General features: G+C 45.2%; 2 protein-coding genes across 5 annotated transcripts in view; both read right to left on the bottom strand.

Moving 5' to 3' along the window:
* Nucleotides 1–13,858, bottom strand: part of USP49 (ubiquitin specific peptidase 49) — an 85,735-nt gene extending 71,877 nt beyond the window's left edge. Inside the window, exons 1-2 of one of the 4 annotated variants that reach the window (XM_045776989.2) lie at nt 13,727–13,856; nt 1,434–1,515 (exon numbers count right to left, since the gene is read on the bottom strand). The gene's annotated coding sequence lies outside the window, so the exon portion shown is untranslated. Of the gene's footprint in view, nt 1–1,433; nt 1,516–3,471; nt 4,475–4,863; nt 4,928–13,726 lie in introns of those variants that run through there. The other 3 variants (XM_045776990.2, XM_045776992.2, XM_045776991.2) reach the window with 3 other exon arrangements.
* MED20 (mediator complex subunit 20) lies at nt 12,354–24,285 on the bottom strand. The gene is made up of 4 exons (XM_045776993.2): nt 24,131–24,285; nt 21,379–21,533; nt 15,913–16,166; nt 12,354–14,232 (listed from the first exon to the last, which is right to left on the bottom strand). The coding sequence occupies exons 1-4, from the start codon at nt 24,142–24,144 to the stop codon at nt 14,017–14,019; spliced, it is 639 nt and encodes a 212-aa protein (XP_045632949.1). The 5' UTR covers nt 24,145–24,285; the 3' UTR covers nt 12,354–14,016.
* Nucleotides 24,286–24,550: the final 265 nt, after the last annotated feature.

The raw sequence follows: 24,550 nt of genomic DNA, 5'->3' as shown, positions 1-24,550 counted from the left end.
AAATGAACCACTCTGGTGAGGGAATGTTGACAATGGGGGAGGCTGGCTGGGAAATTTCTGCACCTTCCTCTCAATTTGGCTGTGAATCTAAAGCTGCTCTAAAAAAATGAAGTCTTAATTAAAAAAAAGGGTGGATCGATCTATTTAACCAAATTAAAGCATACATAAATATACTTAGTATATTGTTTACACAGACATACATAAAGAGAAGACAGTAAAAAACCAGGGAGAATCTGAACAGACTTTGCTTATGGACATCTGCACTGAAATTGGAGTTCCGTTTTTCCTCAATGGGCAACAATCTCTCAACTATAGACCTGTACGGTTTATTTATTTATTTATTTGTTTTTTAATTTAAAGATTTTATTTATTTATTCAACAGAGATAGAGACAGCCAGCGAGAGAGGGAACACAGGCAGGGGGAGTGGGAGAGGAAGAAGCAGGCTCCTAGCAGAGGAGCCTGATGTGGGACTCGATCCCAGAACGCCAGGATCACACCCTGAGCTGAAGGCAGACGCTTAACCGCTGTGCCACCCAGGCGCCCCATCAACTATAGACCTGTACGGTTTATAACAAGTCCTTTTTTACGTGAAAAAGATAGATAGGTAACCATTTATCCGCAATGCACTCAGGCATCTTATGGGTTTGGGGTTGTTTTGTTTTATGAACACAATTTTGTAATGAAAAAAATAAGGGCATGTAAGAACCTTGATGTAATCTCTGCATTAGACGTAACCCTTAATGGTGCTTGTCCCAGGCTCCCCATCTAGAAAGCAACTGAGGAAAGGTTAATAAGAGAACCACAGGGATAATCTAAGGAATGGCAAACAGGACAGATTAAAGGATAAAATAAACCAGCACTGTTTAATCTGGAGAAGAGCATGATGAAGAATCAGTTCACAACAGTCAAGCAGAGGTAATACCGGAGCACAGACTGCCTGCAAAATGCCAAGGTTCGAATCCTATCCCTACCACTTGGCAGAATTCTACAACTGAAAAAAAAAAAAAAAAGGTAATGTCTGAGTATAACCTTGAGGGCAAGCCATTAAATCTCAAGGAGCCTTTATTTCATCACATGTAAAATGGGAACAGTAATAGCGCCAATCTCATAGGGTTGCTGCTAGGAATAAATGAGTTACAATCTGCAAAGGACTTTTAACAGTGGCTGGCATAAAAGCATATACGTGGGTAGCTATTATTATTAAGTTTATGAAGAATTAAAGTCTCCTTAATATGACAGTAAGCAAATATTTTTACTCAAAAATGGAGAATGGGGCAACAGAGAACACATACAAATACAGCACTAGGTATATGCTGGTTAGACAGAAGGCAGACTGTCCTCACAGAGAAAATAATTAAATACCAGAACAGATTATCTACAAAGGTTGCCACATCTCTGAAGATTTATGAAAATAGGATAAATTTTTATCTACCTGGGATGATTTAAGTGGGATATTGACTGAAGTTGCAGGATAAACTACAGGTCCTTTCAAGGTCTCTTCCCATCCAAAGAATCTATGATTAACCAGAAAAACATTTCAGTATGTACAACCTACTCATTCAAATCTGAATATACGACTTAAAAGTTTTTTGCTTAGCAAACAAGATTATAACCAAAATAAAGTTCAACTGAGTTCACTTGAAAAAATGAAAACAAAGCTTACACTTACCACTGCAGTCCTTATTGATGAATAGTATTATCTGAACCAAAAGATTACCCATTTTCAGTTTTAGAAATATCAACTGAGAAATAGCCATTCCCAATAAGAATGAGTGTATTTAGCACACTACTGCAGCATACAGAAACAAGAGACAGGATCCAAACAGACTCCTTCCCTTGGTTGACCTTATAGTTTATACATTCTTCATCAACATCAAATAGGTCTAAAATTATTTATATGAGGATATTACGTATAAAACAACTATATTATAAAAATGGCAAAACCATAAACAGAGTACAACCTACGAGTCATACCAAACCTATCTAGACAGCAAGGGAATATGCACAAACATCCGACCGAAACAGGTGCCCCATACCAAAGTTACTCTTCAGCTTGAAAGTCAACATTTCAGACTAAACCTCTTGAAATTTAGCAGCAAAAATAGTAATTTCTAAAAATCTTCTATTAAATTACAAAATCAATATTGAACACCTGCTTAAGAGAATCCAGATTCCATGAACACAGAAGCTGAATCCAGACAGACTTTAGATTCTAAGTTATTGACATATATGAACAACCAGTGTTTCTGATATCCACTAATCAAAATATAATTTTGCTATTACAAGTGCTATCATCTTTGCTATTTACACAAAAACCCATAAAATGGTGGCAATTCAAAATTTATACAATTTTGAAAAAGTTATCTTTATATATTTGAATGTACACTAATAAAATAACCTCAAATAAGATTCTTAATATGTTTGCATTTTTTCCTTAAGGAAATTATAGCTATCCTTTGGCACTATCAAATAAAAAGTAATAATCGTTCATATTCTTAGCTAAATGCAAAAGCTTCAGAATAAAAATCATCAAAACAAAATACTCAGAATAATCTAAATTTTGTCCCAAATTTCTCATCTTCCTTTTAATTTCCAGAAGTATCTTAAAAATCAAAAGCTTCTAGGAAATTAATATTAATATGGCCTTCTTTATTCACAACTACAAAACAGGAGAGGCAGTGGAGCTGTCCAAGGCATTGCATTATTGTATGGAGGCTTTTTCATGATAAAAAGTTACTCATAAATTCACTGTAGTAGGCGAGTCACCTACTACAGTGGGAAATGTCCCACATAAAGCTAAAGGCAGCTTAGGAACTCAAAGCCCTCACAGTCCTGATTTAAATCTCTTCCCTAGCAAACTTCCCTGGTTGGTTATTTGCCTTCTTCTGAATGATTTCTCAATATTCTGCAGCCACCAAAAAACAATTAGGCAGAAATCAAAATGCAAATCAAAACAAAAAGATGTTTACCTTTCTCTACCTCAACAACTGTGGGCTCTCCATTGAAAATGAAAACTCTGTGGATCAAGCACTCTGCCCAACACTGTCAGGTACACCCGCTACAATACAACACTATCACACTACACAGGCAGAGCCACACCGTAAATAAATAAAACCTGTATTCCCATTATCACAACACTAGCAAAACGCAGAGGTTTTCAACACCAAGTTGACGCTTCATCATTCACAGAACAAAATCAAATCAAAATGGGTCTCATCTTTTCAAAGTGGACTTGAAATTCGAATTAAAAGCAATGAAAGGTGGAAGCAAATTCAAGGTGCCTTGAAGAGAAAAAGAGGTTTCTGGTATTTCCTACTTTTTGTGGACAAAAGGACCCACAGTTTCAACACACTTACAGTTCTCTTCTCAACAAAGAATTCCTTTCCTGCGCACACACACACACACACACACACACCCTCCACTCTTACTTTTCAGTGTTTACTCCTATCTCTGGGTCTCTTTTCACTCACCATGGTTCCTCCTCTTCTGCACCAAAGGCTCCCTACACTTGATCCTTCACTATAGCGTCTGTGCCCTGACTCATGCAGACCTTCTGGAGCATCTCCCCACAACCTGCACATTTGATTCCCACTCCTGTACAATCTAGCCCAGTTCTTCATCCAGCAGGACTTCTCCAGCTTCCCTTAACCCTGTTCTCTTCCCTTACACCCCATCTCATCCTTTAAAACCCAGGGCCCATCTCTTCCTTTTCTCACCATCCCCTTTCCGCCCTGTCCCTTTCAGCTCTGTTTCTCCACCTCACTGTTTTTACCTTGGATCTGGCTGAACCTCGTCAATTAACACAATTCCCCAGTTACCCTGTCCCAGACCGCCATCACTTCTTTACACCCTTACTCTTTTCTCCTTTCAGCTTGTCTGGCCCCAGAATTGTCCTATAAACGCCCCACCTCTCATCCGTTTCCTTTCACCCTTCCACTACGCTTATTCCTAACTCCACCTGGTACTCGTCCAGTATCTATTTCACCCTCCCTCACTTTTAAGAACATACACCCATCGCCCACCCACTAACCCATACCTTTCTCAGAACCTCGCGATTCCCTCGCGGGTCCTAGCCCTTCAGCTCATCTCGCTCTGCACTAGTTCACACCCTTGTCACGTCTGGCTCTTAATCACCCTCTCTCCTCTACTCCCAACTATCACCCCAGCTCTGCCCCTCCTCGCCTTCCACTTCCAACTCTTCCCCCAGCACCCTCACCCTGCTACCATCCCCTTCAAAGCTCTCTTCTTCAAACCCCTGCTCTTACACCTAACCCCAGCCTTGGTCTTCCTAACCTCATTCCCTGCCGGCTTCCTTAACACCTACCCTGGGTTCTGCCTCCTTCCTACCTCCTTGGCTGGCTTTTTCTCACTCCTACTCTCCCTGCCTTCTAACCCTTTCTCTCCTTAATCTTCCTCATCTTATTCTTAGACCCGTTCCCCCCTAGAGCCCCTAAGCCTTCCTTCGCTTCTCCCCACAAGGCTTTTTTTTACCTCCCACCCAGTCGTCGCCCACCCCGCCAAAATAAAGCTCCGGCGCGCCCCGACTGCCGGCTCTCGCCTCCGCCGGCCCCCGCCCCGGGCGCCCCCAGCCCGCCGGCGCTGCGGTCCCGCCCCCTGCCGCCGCTCCTCCCGCCCGCGAGGCGCGCGCCGCCTTTGTCGCCCCTCACCCGGTGTGTGAGGATTTGGCTTCTTTAAAGGGGAGGGCCAGTGTGCCGGAGACTCCTGTCCCCGCCTCCGAGTCTTAGAATGGGCTCCCTGGCCGTCGCGTCCTCCCCGGTCCCCGTCCCCCCACCCCCTGGAGCTACCCCCTTGGCTGCCTCCCTACCTCCTGCGCCCCCTCCCCGACCCCCCCCTCTATTTACCGCCATCATCAGCACGCGCGAGCTGTCACCAGGGCGCGAGACAACCGAACTCGGCCCCGCCCCCTGCCCGCCCATTGGCCCGCCCGCCGGAGCCCCGCCCCCCGGGCCCCGCATTGCGCCAACGGCGCAGCGCTCGGCCCCGACCCCGGCACAGACTGCCTCTCCGAGGGTTCGCGCCGCGGGCGCAAAGTTTAGGGTTAGCCACAAACGTGCGGCCGATTTGAGCCTGGCGTAAGGGGCGGCGGCGTAGAGGGGCGTTGTGAATCGCGGGTCGAAGTTTGGTTGAAGCACAGGGGGGTAAATAAGGAGGTTTCCAGACAAAGAGACTCTTAAAGGTACAGAGTCTTAAGGCTGTCCCTCCTCCTTAAAGGGCCAGACTCTCCCAGCCCATCTCCGCCCCCTTCTCCCCTGCACTTAGGCCCGCGGAACAGTGAAGGAATTCTATCTACACTGGTTACCCGCACACTTTTTGGAGCTCCTTTAACATCTCTCCCCACTGCCAAGGGGGAAAGCCTTTCTCACTATTCGGTCTATGCTTTTGTTTTGTTCTGTTAAAAAACTTAAGTGATTATTAACTGTGTCGTTCCAAAAGAAGCAGCCTCCGAACCCTGGGGTTTCCTGAGGCAGCGTTTGCAAAAGTTACTATTGGCTACCAGACGGGTGAGCACGTGTCTGACTTTCGCCACGGATGACCCAGGTGGGACCCAGCTGTTTTATGGAAATCCCAAGGAAGAGGTTCACAGCCAAAAACTTAAAGAAGTCCAGCAGAGCGTATAGATGGAAACCACAGGGAAACAACAGCGGCTATTTCTACTAGTATCTTCTGCCCCAGAAAAGGCTTCCTCCAGAGGCTGCATTGTTCTGACATAACTTGCGGGAGGTGACGTTACCCCCCCCCCAAGTTACAAATAACAGAACAATACTGTTACATCACCCAACACATGGCTACAGCAGGTAAACGCTTACATGTAAACAGAAAGACAAAGAAAAGAAACATATGGGTTAACAGCTACACTGGCTCAAGGCTTGTCAATATGAAATAGAGAAGCACAAAAGCTAAAGAACAACAAAATTAGAAGGGAGAAACAGCGAGTGCACTTATAAACATGAAACTACAATGCCTGCAGCCAAGCGTACTTAAGTGTGAGAACATGTCTAAAGGTAATTAACCTGGACATTTTTAAGAGGTTTGATGATGGAAGGAAATGACCCAGCGATCTGATTCATTTGGTGAGGATTTGCCGTGTGATTCAAGAGGTCGAAGTAGGGTCTAAAATTTAGCATTCCCTTTGTTGTCTTATCACCTTTAATTCTTTTTAAAAATCTCATCTTACATTTTAACTCCTTTATTAACAATTTTCTCCTCTTACTCCCCAAATCCCCCCCAAAATTATTGGAGATTCAAGATTGTATCTTTTTCAATGTTAATTCCTTAGCAAAGTGCCTGACACATCATAGGTGCTGTTATTGAGTGACGGGTTTCAGAGCCACTTAAGACTTCTGAAGGAAGGAGTGTTCTCAGGATAGCAATCTAGAGGGAAAAGAGTCTCAGTGCCTTGAGCATGTATTCAATCAGTGGTTCTCAAAGTGTGGCCTGGGAAGCCCTGACACTCTTTCACAAGGTCCCTGAGATCAAAACGATTTTCATCATAATAAGACATTTGCTTTTGTCACAGTGATGACATTTGCACTGATGATACAAAAAGTAACAATGGGTAAAATTACTGCTGCCTTAGCACATATCAAGGCACTAGCACTCATCTGTGCTACCCGTCAAAGTACTCTTCACTGCCACCCACTCATAGGAAAAATAACACCTTAGAAGTCTTTGATGAAATACTAAAAATTATTTGTTTTTTTAAGTACCCATCTTTTCAGTACCATTCTACGTGATTAAAATGGATATCTGCATAAAGCGCCTCTATTCCTAAGTACCATCTTTTTCTTGAGGAAAAGCACTTGTGCAATTTCTCTGCATTTTGAGCTGAATTAGTAACTTTCTTCCTGGAACACCATTTTTACAGAGAAGAGCTAACAGATAAACTATATTTTGTCAGCTTCGGGTGTCTGACAGATATTTTCTCAAAGATAAAGTGAGCCTGACAACACTTGTTAGCAATGATCAAACTCAAGCTCTCAAACGAACCAAATTTTTGCAAACCTGTATCCACTGCTGTGAACTTAATAGCCTCCCAAGGCTTTTCTGATGAGAATGGTGGTGATGTTAACAAATATGATTTTTTTTAATCTTGTATAACGAAATGTGTCAACACCTAAAAGATGTGCAATGTTTTCCAAACGACCAATGCATCAGGTATCAGTACAAGATTCCTTCAAAGTACAAAATAAGCCAATGAATGTTATTACATAAATGTTCACTGATAGAATTTGAGATTCCACACTGCAACTAACAGCAGAGTTGTGATGTAGTATCAAACAATATCCACAATTATGTGAAAAGATTAATACACTCCTTCCCTTTTCCAACTACACATCTGGGAGGCTGGATTCACATTCTTTAACCAAAATGACAAATTTTAATAGACTAAATTAAGAAGCAGATATGAGAATCCACTGTCTTCAATTATGCCGGACGTTCAAGAGATTTGCAAAGATATAAAACAATGTCACTCTTATAAGTTTTTTGCTTGAAAAAAACTTTTCATTAAAATATTCATGTTAGCATGTGATGGGTTTATTTTACCTTTAAATGAGTACTTTTTTTTCCTCCTAAGTTGTAATAAGACAAATATCAACAGATATAACCTTCATAAACAAAAAGCTCTGTGGAACTTTTAAAAGCGTCAAGGAGTCCTGAGACTAAGGAGTTTGAGAATTGTGTATTAGATGGAAGCAGAATAAGAAGGCTGTTTAAGATAATTCAAATATGAGAAGGCTGTGAAGCATAGTTAACAAAAAGGGTTGAGCGTAGTTTCAGAGTTACGAGCTTCAGTGGTTCATCAACAAGGAATGGAAAATAGAATCAAACACTGAGCGTCCTTTAAAGACACAACTGGTATGAGTGTGATCACAATACACATGGCACCACACACAGCTCAGAGACAGGCACAACTAAGGCCTGGGAGATGAGGGGAAACAGGGATGGGTATTTTCCACAAAGAAGATATACTGAATTCTACCCCAATTTGTTTTATTTTGTTTTAAAGCAGAGCCTCTTTCCCTTCAGGTTGTAGAACAAGTAAAATCTTGTCACTGTAGATAAATATTAAAAAAACAGAGTTCCATGCTCCAGAGATGTGCCACATAACTGTGCTCACTGATCTGGTTAAAAAAATATACCTGTACTATTGTTTGCCTTCTTGGGACCCACCCTCACTGCTCATTCTCTATTACAATTGCATTCTTTCCACTGGGGGAGAATTTTAACCTGCCACCAAGCAGTATGACCCCATAACTTCTTTATAGATTTTAAGTAATCTCTACCCCCAGCATGGGGTTCGAACTCATAACCCTGAAATCAAGAGTCTCATGCTCTTCCAACTGAGCCAGCCAGGCGCCCCCATAACATCCCAGCTTAAACATCCTAACCAACCACCAGTATCTTCAGCACCATTAAAAAGAAGCAAGAGCAGAGAGGGCATCTCCTTGCCTATAAAGCTTTTGACATTTATTCTCCCTTGAGCCCCTCAACAAGCCTACGAAACATGGAAAGTAGGCATCATTGATTCCCATTTTACAGATGAGACCCACAAAGGCCAACACAACTTAAGGTAGCTGGCAAGTTCAGGACAGTACTACGGCCAGCACCCAGCCACCCATCTCCTAAAGCAGTGTTCTCTCTCCTATAGTAGTTGCCTTGGAATACCTGTCACCTCCACATCCCTAGCTTTGCCCTTCCTACATGACAGATTTCCAATACTGAATTCTGCCTTTGGGACAATCTAGGATATATAAATACGTTCCCTAAATTGTTTTTTTTTTTTTTTAAGATCTTATTTATTTATTTCTCAGAGAGAGAGAGGGAGAGAGAGAATGAGCACAAGCAGGGGGAGCAGCAGGCAGAGGGAGAGACAGGCTCCCTGCTGAACAAGGAGCCCAATGGGGGACTCTATCCTAGGACCCTGGAATCATGACCCGAGCCAAAGGCAGACACTTCACCGACTGCCACCCAGGCATCCCTAAATTCTTTTTTAAAGCCTCCAAACAAATTTCGGCGGAATTCGTATTAACCTTAAAAACAGGTCTATGACATCTGTTGGGGCAGGAATGTGATGGCAAATAAAACTGAGAATGCAAGAGAATTAGGAATCTTTGCCCTCATAGTTTCAAGAATTTTTTTTAACTTGCTAATTTCATCACAGAGGAGCAGAATTACTTCTCGGCCTCATCAATGACATCATTCTAAACAACGAAAACATACTTATTATGCCAAGTTCCAATACGACGGAATAATTATCAGATCCCACGGAGTGTGTAATAATGGAAGAGTAATTCCTGGGCCCCCTGAAAAAGCTAGAAAGATTCTTCATATATATTTACTCTTCCCCATTTATAAAAAGTTGTGTGCATGTGTGTGTAGAGACAGAAGAAGGGGGAACCAACAGGAAAGGTAAGAGCAGGAAAACAGTCCCGCTTCCCAGAAACTGACCAAAAGGCCTGAAGAACCAGAAAATGAAGGAGGAAAATCCCTGGATAAGGCCTCCGAGAAGGGTTCTGAGTGGCAGGGGAAGGTCTTGCATGTGAGAAGCCAGTAGGCTGAATTTCACATCTGCTTTACCTTTGCCTTCCTGCTGTTTCCCTTTAGGATCTGTTCTTTTAGAGATCCTTTTTTAGATCACAGATCTTTGAGATACTCTAATGAACTCCTATAGATCCTATTCCCCCAAAACTACACACACACACACACAAAACACACGCATACACACAAAGATTTCAAGGCGCCTTTGTCCTCTCGGGGCTCCCCTCGGGGGTTAGGCTGCCGTAAGTTAGAACCGCTACTTTAGAGTCATCATGGGCTCACACCCCAGCACCCACTAAGGAGAAACTCCCTCATGAAGGACAACACAGTCTCCAGGATCCGGGAGGGAAAGGACAAGTATGTTCTGTCTTATTTTGCATTTGTCTCAGTTATTGAGAAAAGCAATGAAATACACACGGAAGGAATTTCCCTAGATGAGGCCAAGTCAAGGCTGCATGATCTCTGCGAGGGATGATGTAAAAGACCTGAGTCCTGAATCATGGTCAAACGAGGGGACCTAAAGGGTCCCTTGTAACCCAAGAGACTGATTTTGGAATGCTCTGCACAGTGGCAGAAACTCACCTTGGGGGACAGTCCATCACCAAGAAGAGACTGCTCAAAGTTCAAGGACACCAACCCCCAGGAGAGGACCAAACTTGAAATACAACTGATCTCAGCCTTGCCACGTGGCACTTGTGACTGGGGCCTGCAGCCCAAGGGGCCCAGACAGTGGCAGATACAGAGAGGGAGGCTGTGGTGAGGGAAAGACAATACTGGGAACTACAGGTATGCACCTGGAGACAGGCCACCCATGAGTCCTTCCTGGCCCCAGATCTACCGTATTCACATCTTCAAAATGTTCAGCCTATCGCCCTCTCTATGTTCTCAGAGTCTCAACTCTTGACACTGGAGGGCATGTGTAGGTGGGAACTTCTAACTGCTCTCCTTCATCATCCAGGATTTGGAAAGAATACTTTTACATCCTGAAGCCTCATGAATGAATACTGGGCACACTGGGTTGGGGCTGACCCGGTGGTGGAGAGGAGTGGTCAGTCTCTAGGTATTCCCAAGAGACACCAAGAGAGGGCGGGGGAAATGTGACTGACCACTTGGTACTCAAGATCTGAGGCAAGCAAACAGAAGGCACACTGGAACAGGAGTACAGAGAATTAGAACGGCACAGCAGACAGGAGGAAAGCACAACCAGAGCAGGCCCCACAGGAATGGATACAAGTGCTGGGCTAGACACAGGTGGAATACAGCATTCCCCAAACCCCAGCACGTGCCTTCTGCCATCCCAGATTTTGCCATCTGTAGGTATCATGGGTGCAAGAACTTAATAGTTCTTGTGAACGGACTCTTTCTTAAAAACTTACCCTCATCCTAAGGAATAAAGTGCTAGTTCTGCTTTTTTCTAATATACATTAGAATAAGATAGAAGTACTAATATAGGGGCGCCTGGGTGGCACAGCGGTTAAGCGTCTGCCTTCAGCTCAGGGCGTGATCCCGGCATTATGGGATCCAGCCCCACATCAGGCTCCTCCGCTATGAGCCTGCTTCTTCCTCTCCCACTCCCCCTGCTTGTGTTCCCTCTCTCGCTGGCTGTCTCTATCTCTGTCGAATAAATAAATAAAATCTTTAAAAAAAAAAAAAAAAGAAGTACTAATATAGAAGTGTTTTCCACATTCCACCTAAAATCACCTGGCACTGCAGCCCAGGTGCCACACTTAGACACATGCTGATAGCCAGGGGTCCTGAGTCTGAAGTTTGGTCCCAACTGCAGCCCCCTCTCTCAGCATGACCTCTGTGGGAGCCCCCACCTCCCCATCTCCCAGTAAAGGGGGACTAGATGAGTCCTACAGCTGCCTTAGAGAGCTCTGACAGTCAACACTGGCAGACTTCTATGTGGCTCTGACAAAGGTACCCACCACGGTGACATGTTAGCAGGGTCTTAGACATTCCCCAGTTTCTGCTCTTTAGGGGTGGCTACAGTTGGGAAGAGGGGGAAAGTGTCTGGAAGCAAAGGCAGGAGATGTAAGAAGGCAAGTCCAGCAGAGAAAAAAAAAAAAAAATTTAGACCCAAACATATGGCCTCTCCATTAACTAGCCATGTTCAAGTTTTCATTTATAAAATGAGGATTACCATGCTCTTTTTTCCTTAAATTTATACCAATGCTCCTAAGCCTTCATTCAACCTCAACTTTCAAAAATGATATACTGACAATCCTAAACGACTCTTGAAAGTCCCATTCCGACTTGCACACAAAAGCTAGATGACATCTGGACCCTTCCCACTAGTTACCAGTTCAGTTTTGACAATTTGCTAGCGGAGCCGTATTTGTTAAATGAAGGAATGTATTGCATTACCTGCCTTTTTTTAGGGATAAACTTTCTTTAATTGATGCAAAGGACAAAGATGGACAGAAATCCCCAAAGTGGCAGTTCATAAATCCTGATCTGGTGTCCACTGGACTTAATGCTGGTTAAATGTGTGCTTGAAATAAGGGAAAAGAACAAAAGTGAAGAATGCTGGAAATGTACGAGCCAAGATTGTGTCTGAAAGGCAAACTGCAGTTAGGGAGTTTATACTCTTTAGTTTTTAAAGAACAGAACCCCTCCCTAAAATGCATACATCTAGAGTTATATTTCCCACACTTAATCTGTGTATATTTTCAAGAATACATTATATTCAAAATGCTGTCTCGTCTCACAAAAGAGTTCAGGGAGCCCACAGAAAAATACAAACAGATAAAGCTGGAAGAGAGCAAATATAAATCAGAAGGCCAAAAACTTACGATCTACGCATTTTATTGTCTGTAAATGACATCTAAAACACACCTCAATTTAAAAAAGCAAAAACAAAATAAAGAACCAAACAAAAAAGCCAGGGGCAAAGGAGAACAAAAAATGCAGCCGGCAGATTCCTGCAGTTACAGAGTTAAACTGAGCTTCCGGCCAGCCAAAGCTACAAGGGAAACAGGACCGCCTCCTGATTCCTGTTGCAGAGGCACTGGATCTGAAACTAATTTCTCTGAGGTACCTTCAGTGAGGGATGGTATCCTTGAAGACAGCTCTGTAATAAAGTACATTAACATCTTTCCTCAGACCATCCCTGCCTGTACATATCAATGTTAGCCCGACGGAACATTTCTGCAGCTGGAGTTGGGTGAGCAGGCGATGTAAGTCCAAGGAGCAGCTTGGAGGCTCAAATGAGATGAGGACAAAGAGCTCAGGAAGCCGTGAACCCTTAGGCAAGGGGTGCGGAACTGACTGCCCAGTGTGATTAAGCCAGTGAAACTCACAAGGGGCTCTGACACCTGCCCTATTCCAATGCAATTCACAAAAAAATGGCTTTGCTCCAGGGGCGTACTCTGCAAAATAACAACCAAGGGCCCTCCTGGGAACATCCATTGAGCTCCATGTAGCAGAGGCCTCTGACTGGGCCCCCACATCCATTTTCTCCTTCATCTTTTAGTCACAGAAGCCCCTGAGTTTTAACTGGACACATGGCCACCCAAGTAAGAGGCTCTATGTCCCAGCATCCCTTTCAGCAAAGTACGGTCACACTGATTTGAGTGACTCCAGGTCATATTCTTTAAAAAGAAACTGCTTTGCTCTCTCTTTCCCCAATGTATTGTAGACACGGAGCTGAGGAGTCTGCTTTGACCTTGAGGGCAAGGTCAACACCCCAGGGTTGGCTGAAGAAGACAGAAGGAAACCGAGGTCCTGGTGACCTTGTACAGTTAAATCTGCCCCAGACCATCTGATTACATCTGTACTGTTAGAACAGAGAAGAATAAACTTCTACCAGGAGCCACCGTACTTTAGGTTCTCTTTGTTACAGCAGCTTAGCCTGTGGCTTAACCTCATTCACAAAAGAATGGAAAGATGCCAGAGGGAGACTCCAAAGGACTCTGGCAACAGCCTAGAAAAGTCATCTCACAGTTCACTTAAGCAAACAGGTCAGGAAATGATAGCCATCACACCAAGTTATGCCTCCTACTCCTTCTCTAGAACAGGACCAACTGCATCCCTGGGGTAGAGGAAGAGGTCTTTATTATAGCCCAGCCCGGCCCAACCACTGCGGACCTAGGCCAAATCCTCAATAGCTGGAAATACAGACTGCTTTCCCACCAACACTAGGCAGGGACAGCCCTGTCCTACCTTTTTCCCTAAAGCAGGAAATCTCCACACTTCTCCACTCTTCATAATTATCATTCTTGAGAACAGGCCAAGTCCAGTAAGGCGTAGGGTGAAGCAGCTGCTGGGGGGCTGTGTGTGAGGGTCAGGGGAGGGGAGTCCAGATCCCCAGAACAAACGTCACAGCTGGAAAGAGGGAGAGAAGCCTCCGTGTCTGCCCCTGGATTCTGGGGTCCAGGGGCCTCAGGGTGCAGAACCTGCTCTTCCTGTGCAGTCCCCCTGGTGACAGAGCTCAGCCGGGCAGCTGCCAGTCACTAACGAATCCCAGCCACCGGCACCTGCTGCTGCTTGCGGATCTTATTGAAGAGTTCCATGTATTGGATCATGGTATCTGCCGGGCCATAGACGGCATCGTGTCTGTTCCCAAACACTGAGGGAGCCCCTGGTGTGTGGCTGCCTAGAAAACTCTGTAGGAACTCGAGCAGCAGGCTCCAGCAGTCGCTAGCTACCACACAGGGGCCATACTCCACCTGGGGACCAAAAGAACAAAGAACAAGGTTGAGTTAGGGCAAGGACAAGGTCTTCTGATTCTCTTGCACCTCTTGCACCCTGCTCCCATTTTCTCCAACCCCAAGCCAAAGACACACACCAACTAACACAGTGTTGCTCCACAGGAAAATACTCAACCCAGACACCAGGGATTCCACATACCCAGCATCATTCCCTTTAAGCATCTCTGACATTCTCATCTTGGGAGTTATCAACCCACCACCCCAACCCACAAGACCCAGAGACAGATACAGGCCCCTTTTGATGATCTCAGAACTGTACAGTCCCTGCTATGCTGCATGAAGATCCCAAGGAGAGCTCAGGAAAATTCTGGGAGAAAATGAAGAACAAGAGAAAGTAAGAGTGTGTATGTATCTCTGTGTGTGTGTCCGACCACAGGGGGCAAAGGAGACACACATGCTCTTAAGTCTCTTTAAGACCAAACATTGCCCCCACAACAGACCCCACCTGACCCTAAGAAGTAATCTTCCACCAGTGTGGCAGGGGCCAAAGGAAATACATCCTAGACTTTCTCATTCCTTTCTCCTAGTTTTTCACTGGAAAGACGGCAGGAAAAATAATTTGTAACTATAAGGAGAAACACGTAAAGAAAGAGCTGGGATGCATTTGTACTACAAAACTGGAAATAAGAAGAATAAGCAGACAGTGGGTTCCCAGTGGGTCTCAGCAAATGCGGTGTATCACAAGCCAAAAGGGGCCAGGAAACCTTGGTCCCAGAGGTCTCTGGAGCTTCAGAGCTGTAATTACCACTAAGGCCCTTTTCTCTACCTGGAAAGCTTTGTGGGCCTTGTCTATTCCCACATCTCTACATTCAAGTCCCTCTTTACATGCTACTCTTGAAGAAAGCATCCCAATCCTCAAAGTCAGCAGTGCTCTCACTGGCCTGAATTCCCAGAGCATTCTGTGCCTGACAATGTCTTACAGACTAACTTCAAAAACAGTCTGTGTGTTTCAGCTTCGCTCACTTACTGAATCACACGTTTTCAAAAGGCAGGCCCTGTAGCTCACCTGTTTTTTCGTTTGTTTTTTTTTAAATCTCACACAGTACTGGGCAGATGGTAGACTGAGGAATTTCACTGTTCCCAAAGCCAGCTATTGCCACACTCCCTCTTTGTGGTCTCCAACATGTATCTCAGAGATGAAGTCACCACACATACCTTTTTACACCATGACAGAAGTCGACAGCACGTCAAAAGGAAAGACTCATCTTGCTACGCAACCTTTGCGACCTATCTTAAGGTGTACTCTGGAAAGGTATGTAAACACATGATTTAGGGCTCACCTCCCAAAAGTTACCTGCACAAAAAGTTGCCCAGGTCTGCTCCAGTCCTGATGGGGGACCAGTCCCTCCACATCACAATTCACCTGCCTCCCCTGACCGTGCCTTCCCTTCTCCAGCAAGCCAGCCTTCCTAAGCTTTCTACCTGTTGTGACCCCAGCTTCCCAATCCCACCCTGGGCCAGAGCCTGAATAATTAAAGAAAGGGTAAAAGATGTAGGGACGGGGAGCACACGCGCCCTGGAGACAGGGATCAGGAAAGCAGAAACACCTGTCTGCATTCAGAGGGGTGTGGAAATCTGCAGAGCCCTCTGCCGAGCAGCCCCTCAGCACACACTGCTCCTATTTCCCCCAGGTCTTACCTCTACGGAGATGCCTCGGGCGCTGGGCCCCATGGTGACCGTGCCCACCTTCACAAGGAAGTCACAGTACTGGTAACGGGTACCCCGGGTCTCAATCTTGCTGGCCTTGGCACTCTGGAAAAAGCCCTTGAGCTTCACCATGAGCACATCGAAGTTGGTGTCGGCAATAAGCCAAGGGCCGTTCTCAAAGAGGGCAAAGCAGCTCAGTGGGTACTCGGAGTTGTGCAGCACGTACATCAGCTTCCCAGCCTGACCTGCGGGGCAGAGGGCCGATTAGCAGCAAGACCTCTGTCTGAGAGCCCGGGACAGAGTCAAATGCTCGGAACAGGGCCAGAGGGCAACCTGCCATCACCTCAGCCATCTTGGGGGGGTGGGGAGGGAGTCTCCTCACTAACGGTCTTTTCCAAAGAGGAAGGGAGAAGAACGGCAGGCAAGACAGCATTATGGTAAAACCCTGCTCTGCAGAAAACACGAGGAGCACAAAAGAAAGATTTTATTTATTAGAGAGAGAGAGAGAGAGCACACGAGCGGGGTGGGGGGTAGAGGGAGAAGCAGATTCCCCACTGAGCACGGAGCCTGACTTGGGACTCAATCCCAGGACCCTGGGATCATGACCTGAGGCGAAGGCAGACGCTTAACCGACTGAACCACCCAAGTGCCCAAACCCTTGGAGTACTTTAATGAATCAGCTGACTTGGGAAGCAATTAGCACATTTGAAGAAAGGACTCAGGATCTGAATTCAGAAGGTCTGGTTTCAAGCCCCAGTCTACCCCTTCCAGTCACTGAAAAATGAATTTTCTTTTCTTTTTTTTTTCTTTTTAAAGATTTTATTTATTCATTTGAGACAGAGAGACATAGAGAGAACATGAGCAGGGGGAGAGGCAGAGGGAGAGGGAGAAGCAGACTCCCCACTGAGCAGGGAGCCCGACACGTGGCTCCAACCCAGAATCTGGAGATCATGACCACAGCCAAAGGCAGGTCCTTAACCATCTGAGCCAGCCAGGTGCCCCAGAAATGAATTTTCTCATTGATTACTACTAGAGATTTTCCGCAAGAAAGCAGGCTACATATATTTGGTTAACTGAAAATGGAAAGCAAGATCTCCCTCTCATACACTACAAGAATTAATGGATGAACTACCACAATCCCAAGTATTTTAAGACTTAACTATAGAGGAGCCTGAGTGGATTAATCGTTCAGCGTCTGCCTTCAGCTCAGGGCGTGATCCCAGGGTCCTGGGATCCAGCCCCGCATCGGGCTCCCTGCTCCGCTGGGAGCCTGCTTATTCTTCTCCCACTCCCCCTGTTTGTGTTCCCTCTCTCGATGGCTGTCTCTCCCTGTCAAATAAATAAATAAAATCTTAAAAAAAAAAAAAGACTTAACTATAAAATCTTAAATACTTGACTGTCCCCAACATTGTGCTAGGGTTTAAGAGGCATTCAAGTAGAGGACTTATAGCGCCTGGCCTCAGTACGCCGACGCTCTCCTTAAAGACAGGTGAGGGGCGCCTGGGTGGCTCAGTGGGTTAAGTGTCTGCCTTTGGCTCAGATCATGATCTCCGGGTCCTAGGATCGAGCCCCACGTCGGGCTTCCTGCTCAGGTGGGAGTCTGCTTCTCTCTTTCTCTCTCTCCCCCCCTCTGCTCCTCCCCACTGCTCTTTCTCTCTCTCTCTCAAATAAATAAAGAAAAATATTTTTAAAAATGAATAAATAGACAGGTGAAAAACTTTTAAAGAAACAGTAGGAGCAAAGTGCTTACATGGATAGACCACAAGTCTTCTTGGAAGGAAGAAAAGACCAGAGCAGAAAGAGATCAAAGTGGGCAAGAGTCAGCAGGAAAAATGTTCATGGAGAAAACAGGACCTGAACTATGATACGAAGAGAGGGTAGGGTTCAGCCACACCGAGAAGAAAAGATATTCTAGGCAAGGATGAGAGATTAACAGTGGAAAAGAGAAGATAGGGCTGAGAGACCTCTACACAGGCCTCTGCTCTGCTGCCACTTCCCGAACTCAACAGGTTCCGTGCCAACCTCACCCTACATCCCTCCTGACCGCTTGCTGCCAATGGAGACCTTTCACCTCCTGCTAAGCCCAGTGCAAAATATTTCAACCCTCAAAAAAAGAAAAAAAATCCAAAGCTGATCAGTCATTCTGTTCTTACGCAAACTCACTGTAATTATTTAATCCATCCTATAGGAGTCTGTAAGTGTTCTTACTGTCTTGAAAATATTTTGAAAGTCAACTAAGGTTTTTTTAAATGAAGATGGCACTGCCAATTGTTTATAGACAACAGTATTTTTTTAAATCAAAATAAAGTATCTTTGGGGGCGCCTGGGTGGCCCCATACACTACAATCATTTGGCTAAATGTCTGCTTTTGGCTTGGGTCGTGATCTCTGGGTCCTGGCACAGAGCCCCGCATCAAGCTCCCTTCTCAGTGGGGAGTCTGCTTCTCCCTCTCCTTCTGCCTCTTCCTCTCCCCCAGCTTGTGCTTTCTCTCTCTCGCAAATAAATAAATAAAATCTTTAAAAAAAAAAGTATCTTTGTATCAGTTCAAACCTGTGAAGCAAGCAGAACCAGCGTTACTGTCCCCCTTTTACAGACAAGGAAAATGAAGCCTATAGGGTTCTGGACCAGCAGCAGCAGCACCACCACCTGGGCACTTGTTGGAAATGCGGATTCTCTGCCCCAGGCCATACCTACTGAGTGGAAAAGTCTGGGAGGGGCCCCGCTCTCTGTGTCCATGGGCTCTCTGGGTGATGTTAATGCTGGTCCCCGTGAGAACCTGGGATCATCTAAAGGCACAGAGGCAGTAAGGGGCACAACTGGAACTCCAATCCAGGCCTGCTGACCTCAAGTTTACTGCTCCTTCCATTCCACCCCACTGCGTGCTGCAAATGTGTCCTCTCCCCAGCTAGACTGTAGCTCCTTAAAAAGTAAAGGTCAGATCTGGAACACGGAGCCTACAACAGGTAGTTTCACAGGCATGGTATGCCATCTTACATCTGTGCACAAATGCTTTGTTTTCCAAATGCGTTCATAACTGTTATCTCTTTTGATTCCTATATCCTTCATATTGAAGGCAAGACTAATGGTGACACTGTGATTTTACTGACGATGAACCTCGGTAGAGCTCTTACTTATTAAATACTTACTACATGACCACCTCAGTTCTAAGCGCTTTGCACATAGTCACTTATTTAATTAGCACAACACTAGAGGATCAGTACTATGTTTTCATTTTACAAATGACAAAACCGTCCTGGGAAGACACAGAAACAGACCCCGCAGGGGATTTAATACAGGGAACGAAATACCAGGGTTGGAAAAACCAAAAAACCAAACAAATGGTGAGGCCGCCCAAATATTAGCAGCACAGGGAGCTACTTACTACCACCCCTAAGGCTGGAAGGAAAAAGAAAGGATGTGCTGTCATCAGAGCCAGGCACGAGGGCCACCCAGCAGGAGCTAAAACCAAAGAAGAAACAGTCCAGCCGGAGACACCGCCCAAAGCAGGAGAGAGAAGAACCTGTGCTCTCCCTTTCTTCGGTCCTCTAACCTTACCCATTGCTCCTCACTGGCCAAAGGTGACTAAAAGGGGGCCTGGCAAATGCTGTCTGCAGGGGAGGTGTGGGGAATGGATCTATGGGGAAATAGGTAAATGACCAGCATAGAAACGGTCATAGGTTGTGGGACTTACCTAAGTTGCAGTTAGTATGTGACCAGAACTTAGTTCTCTGGTTCCATGATCTAGCTTCTTAATCACTGTGCTTTGGAACTGTCCTAGGTCAAATTACTGCAGAGCCAAGACTAAGAGAACTCAAGTTCTCTAACTCATATTCAAAGGTTCTCTAATACAGAAAACAGCAGATGTTGGCGAGGATGGGGAGAAAGGGGAACCCTCTCACACTGTTCGTGGGAATGCAAACTGGTGTAGCCGCTCTGGAAAACAGTATGGACGTTTCTCAAGAATTTAAGAGAAGAAACTATCCTACAACCCAGCAATTGCACTACTAGGTATTTCTCCAAAGGATACAAAAATACAGATTCAAAGGAGTACATGCGTCCTGATGTTTATAGCAGCATTATCAACAATAGCCAAATTATGGAAAGGGCCCAAATGTCCATCAACTGATGCATGGACAAAGAAAATATGGGATAGATATATAGAAAAAGATAGATACACACACATACAGACATATCTATTATCTACATATCTAATGTCTCTTGTATATAATCTATATATCTATCTATATATACCAGATGTATAATGGAATATTACTCAACCGTCAAAAAAATCTTGCCATTTGCAACGTGGATAGAACTAGAGAGTATTATGCTAAGTGAAGTAAGTCAGTCAGAGAAAGACAAATACCATATGATTTCACTCCTGTAGAATTTAAGAAACAAAACAGTTGAACATATAGGAGGGGGAAAAAAAGAGAGAGGGAAGCAAACCATATAAGACTCTTAACAATTGAGAACAAACTGAGGGTTGATGGAGGGAGGTCGGTGGGGGCTAAATGGGTGATGGGGATTAAGGAGGGCACTTGTTATGAAGAGCACCCAGTGTTATATGTAAACGACGGAATCACTAAATTCTACTCCTGAAACCAGTATTACACTATATGTTAACTAACTAGAATTTAAAGAAAAATTTAAAGGAAAAAAAAAAAAGATTCTCTTTGCCTCCCTACCACCACCATCCATAGCCCATCACAATATATTTAAAACAAAAGTTGATCCAGTGGTTGAGGTCATGCCAATGAGGAATTCAAGGCCGCTGGCTAGATGCAGGAATCTGAAAGCCTTTCTGCACAAAGTTCTAAGAACTCTAAAGCTGTGAAAGAATCATAGACTTCTGGGCCTAAAAGGAGTCTCTCAAACTTAAGAGTGCATAGAGGTCATAAAGGGAGCTGGGTGAAGTATAATTATGAGGCTTGCAGCACAAGACGGTAAGGAGAGCCGGGACCCTGAACCTCTATTTTTCTTAAGACTTTATTTACTTATTTGAGAGACAGAGAGCAAGAATGGGGGAAAGGGTAAAGGGAAAGGGAGAGAGAGAATCCTAAGCAGATGTTGTACTGAGCATGGAGCCCAATGACGGACTTGATCCCAGGACCCTGAGATCATGACCTGAGCCAAAATCAAGAGTCGGACGCTTAATCAGCTGAGCCACTCAGGCGCCCCAGGACTCTGCACCTTTAACAAGTAACCCAGACGATTAGATGCAGTAAGCCAGTGACCAATATCCCGAGAAATGCAGCCTTAAAAGGGCGAAATGCAAAAAGACTAAAGCATTGGCCCAGTCTAAAAGAAAAGGACCAAGATTTAATGAATTCAGAACGATCTGCTACATGTTCAAGAATAGCACCCTTAGCAAAAGCTCATAAACATTTCAATGAACATGAATGTCAATCAACTCCAAGCGAGGTTCCGGCCATCCTGCAGACCCATCTCACTGACCTTGGCTGCCAAGAGTGGAGGCAGCTGTGTGGTAGGTCTCACAATCCACACAAAACGTTCCTTGCTTCTCTGCCCCAAGCATCTCCAATTTCCGGGTGAGGAGCTCCACCGTCTGCTGGACACTCTTGCCCTCAGCCACGGGCATCTGGGACACACTGGAAGGGAGAGGACCAAATCATCAGTATCCGGAGGCACATGTACACTCACTGAGCCACTCATTTACCCACAGAATCAGCTCTTCAGGGCCAGGAGTCACCTTAGAGACCACCGACCCTGACCCTTCTCTCATTTTAAAGACGAGGAAATAGAGGTTCACAGTTCCTGACAGCTCCACTAAGAACTAGAACACAGGTCTCACGGCACTCACATCAGTGTAGTGAACTTCCAGCTATCACACCAGTGCTTCCCAAGCGGGACATGTGTGCCAATGTTCAAGAGAAGGTTTTTCTTGGTACAGAGACTGAGCAATCCATAACACTGAGTCATATGAGAAAGGGCTGTCCTTTGCGATTCCTTCAGTTCTGACTATATTGTGAAAATCTCAATTTGGGGTTAGTATGTTTTTACCATTTCTCTGACACTTTGTGTGCCGTCCGGTACAGTAGTCACAAGCCTCATGTGGCTATTTACACTTAAACTAATAAAACAAGTTAAATTAAAAACTCAACTCCTCAGCTGCACTACCCACATTTCAAAGGCCCAACAGCCACATGTGATGGCAGCTAGTGTATTAGACAGGGGTGTTACAGAACATTTCTGTCCATGTGGAAAATTCTACTCAACAGCCCTAGGATCAAAAAGAAAGCGAGCCTCAAGTTTATAATCTTTAGAAATGAGAGGCAACAGTATTTACAAGAATAAAATCAAAGCAATGAAATAATGTTATTTTCAAGATCGCCTTCTATGGTAAGTGAAACTGGCTTCCCCTTTAGAGTAGTAGGTAACAATCGTTAGGCACCAACCATATGCCAGGCAGTGCCCAAAAGCCTTTAGACAAATGAATTCTTTGAATCCTCACAACAGCCCTGTAAGATGAGCTATTATTTATCTCCTTGCTATGAATGAGGAAACTGAAGTACAGAAGAGTACAAGTAACATACCTTGGTGTGTGGTGTAGCCAAGATTCGAAGCCAGGCAGCCTGGCTAGATGTCTGTGTTCTTTTTTTTTTTTTTCTAAAGATTTTAGTTATTAATTTGACAGAGAGAAACAGCCAGCGAAAGAGGGAACACAAGCAGGGTGAGTGGGAGAGGAAGAAGCAGGCTTCCAGCAGAGAAGCCTGATGTGGGGCTCGGTCCCAGAACGCTGGGATCACGCCCTAAGCAGAAGGCAGACTCTAAATGACTGCGCCACCCAGGCGTCCCAGATGTCTGTGTTCTTATCCACTACACTAGATTGCTTCCCTAGAGACACAGCTGCCTGTTAATATGTTTTTAAGAAAAAGAAACAGATTCAAAAGAAAACATTTATAACTACTACAGGTGGCACCTAGCTATACAAAAACCATACGTTACTGAATTTTGAAAGACACTGCATTATTTTATGATCAATCAACTACATGAAGATATAAAAATTGGATTCCTGCTGTTGCTAAAAATTGTCACTACTCTCCATCAGAAAATGTCTCATAAGCAATGAGATGATGTGCCTTATTGAGAAACATAAAGAATCCCTAAACTGATGTTACAGGGGTCAAAAGTCCCAGGAATGTGAAAAACTTGGTAAGGGTCCCAACAGACTGACAGCCCATTCCCTCTTTCTGTCCTCTACTGAAAGAACAGGGGCTTCCAGGGTTCCAAGGCTCTATGCTGCAAACTTTTCATTCCATCCCTCACATATCCCCCTTACATCAGAAGACTTAGAAAAAAGGCTCATGATGTCCACTGCAGAAAACAAAGGTGCAGTAACCGACAAGCCTACAAGAACCTGAGCTACCAGAAAGAGTAGTTCCCACAGTCTCCAGCCACTGACTTCCGGTATCCTAGCCTCCAGCCCTCTCTGCCTAGAAACATGCTAATACTTACCAATATTCAAAACAAAGCAAAAAAAAAAAAAAAAACCAACCTGAAATCTAGAATTTTGGAACCCATGCCCCCAAGAGCATTAGGACCATACCTTTCTCTCCCACCCCACTTATATCATGTTGAAGATTAAAAGTCCATAGAAACTAGACCAACCATATAATTAAACATAGTAGGAAACGGATCCTGAGGAGGTGAAGTGCCTGAATCCCCATCTAACTCCAAACAGCTTCTTTTTTTCCTCCCTCTACACGGAAGATCTTAAAATGGCCACACCAGAACCAGACACGGGCTGGTCTAACTGCATTAGGTGGCTGCAGGGGGGGCAGGAGAAAACCTTTAAAAAGATGGTTTCCTCGTCGCCTATCCTGCACCCCGTCTAGCCCCGCCTGCAGATTGGGTCCTAGTCCGGACATCCTACTTCCAAGCCGATGGCCTCCTGGGAAGGAAGGAAAAGGAAGGGCGGCGGGAAGTACACAGCCACCGATGGGCTCCTGGGACAAAACCTTTCACCTGCCGCCTTCCAGGACGAAGGGGAGCATCTTCGAGCAAACAAGCCCAGAGAATCCGCAGCCCTCACGGTGTCTCCCTCACCCACACATTCCGAAGACATCTTGCTCAGCTCGTGGGGGACCGCGGACCCTGGTCCCGAGCCTCCTCCCGGGTACGCGCCAGGCTCCGAGGGCCCTTCCCGACCCCAATCGCCGCCCCACAAAGTCCCTTGCGGGCCTACCAAGTCACTCCCATGGTATCGGGCCAGGAAGGTGGCAGGAAGAAAACACTTGAATCACAGCGTTCTCCGGCCGCCCACACTAAGTGAATCCCCCCCCAATGCAATTTTCTGCCGAGGCAGGTGCTCCGGAAATGACGTAAAAACAGAGCGTCCAGTCGACGCGCCCACGAGGAACAGAGGCAGGTCTAGGCACCTCCTCCGTGACGCCTCCAGTGACGTCACTGCCCGACTTCCGCCCCCAGCCTTGCAGCGAAGAAAGTTCACTTTTGGCTGGGCATATAGGTCCTAGATCCGTAAAAGTAGAAAATCATCGCTCGGACTGCCACCACTTAGAGAAGCCAACGTTAAATGCAATGAGTTTATTCGGGAGTCCAGCTCCAGGACCCAAGAGCTCTTTTAGGGTGTGTGGCGGCGCTGATG

This window comes from Ursus americanus, chromosome 29, assembly GCF_024610735.1.
Source record: "Ursus americanus isolate L20-20 chromosome 29, mUrsAme1.1.p, whole genome shotgun sequence".
NCBI lineage: Eukaryota > Metazoa > Chordata > Mammalia > Carnivora > Ursidae > Ursus > Ursus americanus.
Note: the sequence above shows the minus strand (reverse complement) of the source record. Positions and strands in the feature narration are given on the sequence as shown.

What these genes read in the sequence shown, in the direction of transcription:
- MED20 (XM_045776993.2), bottom strand. An exon ending in CTCCACTCTTGGCAGCCAAG is followed by an intron (nt 16,167 to 21,378) that starts GTCAGTGAGATG and finishes TCTGCCCCGCAG; the next exon opens with GTCAGGCTGGGAAGCTGATG. An exon ending in CCCGAGGCATCTCCGTAGAG is followed by an intron (nt 14,233 to 15,912) that starts GTAAGACCTGGG and finishes TTTGGTCCCCAG; the next exon opens with GTGGAGTATGGCCCCTGTGT.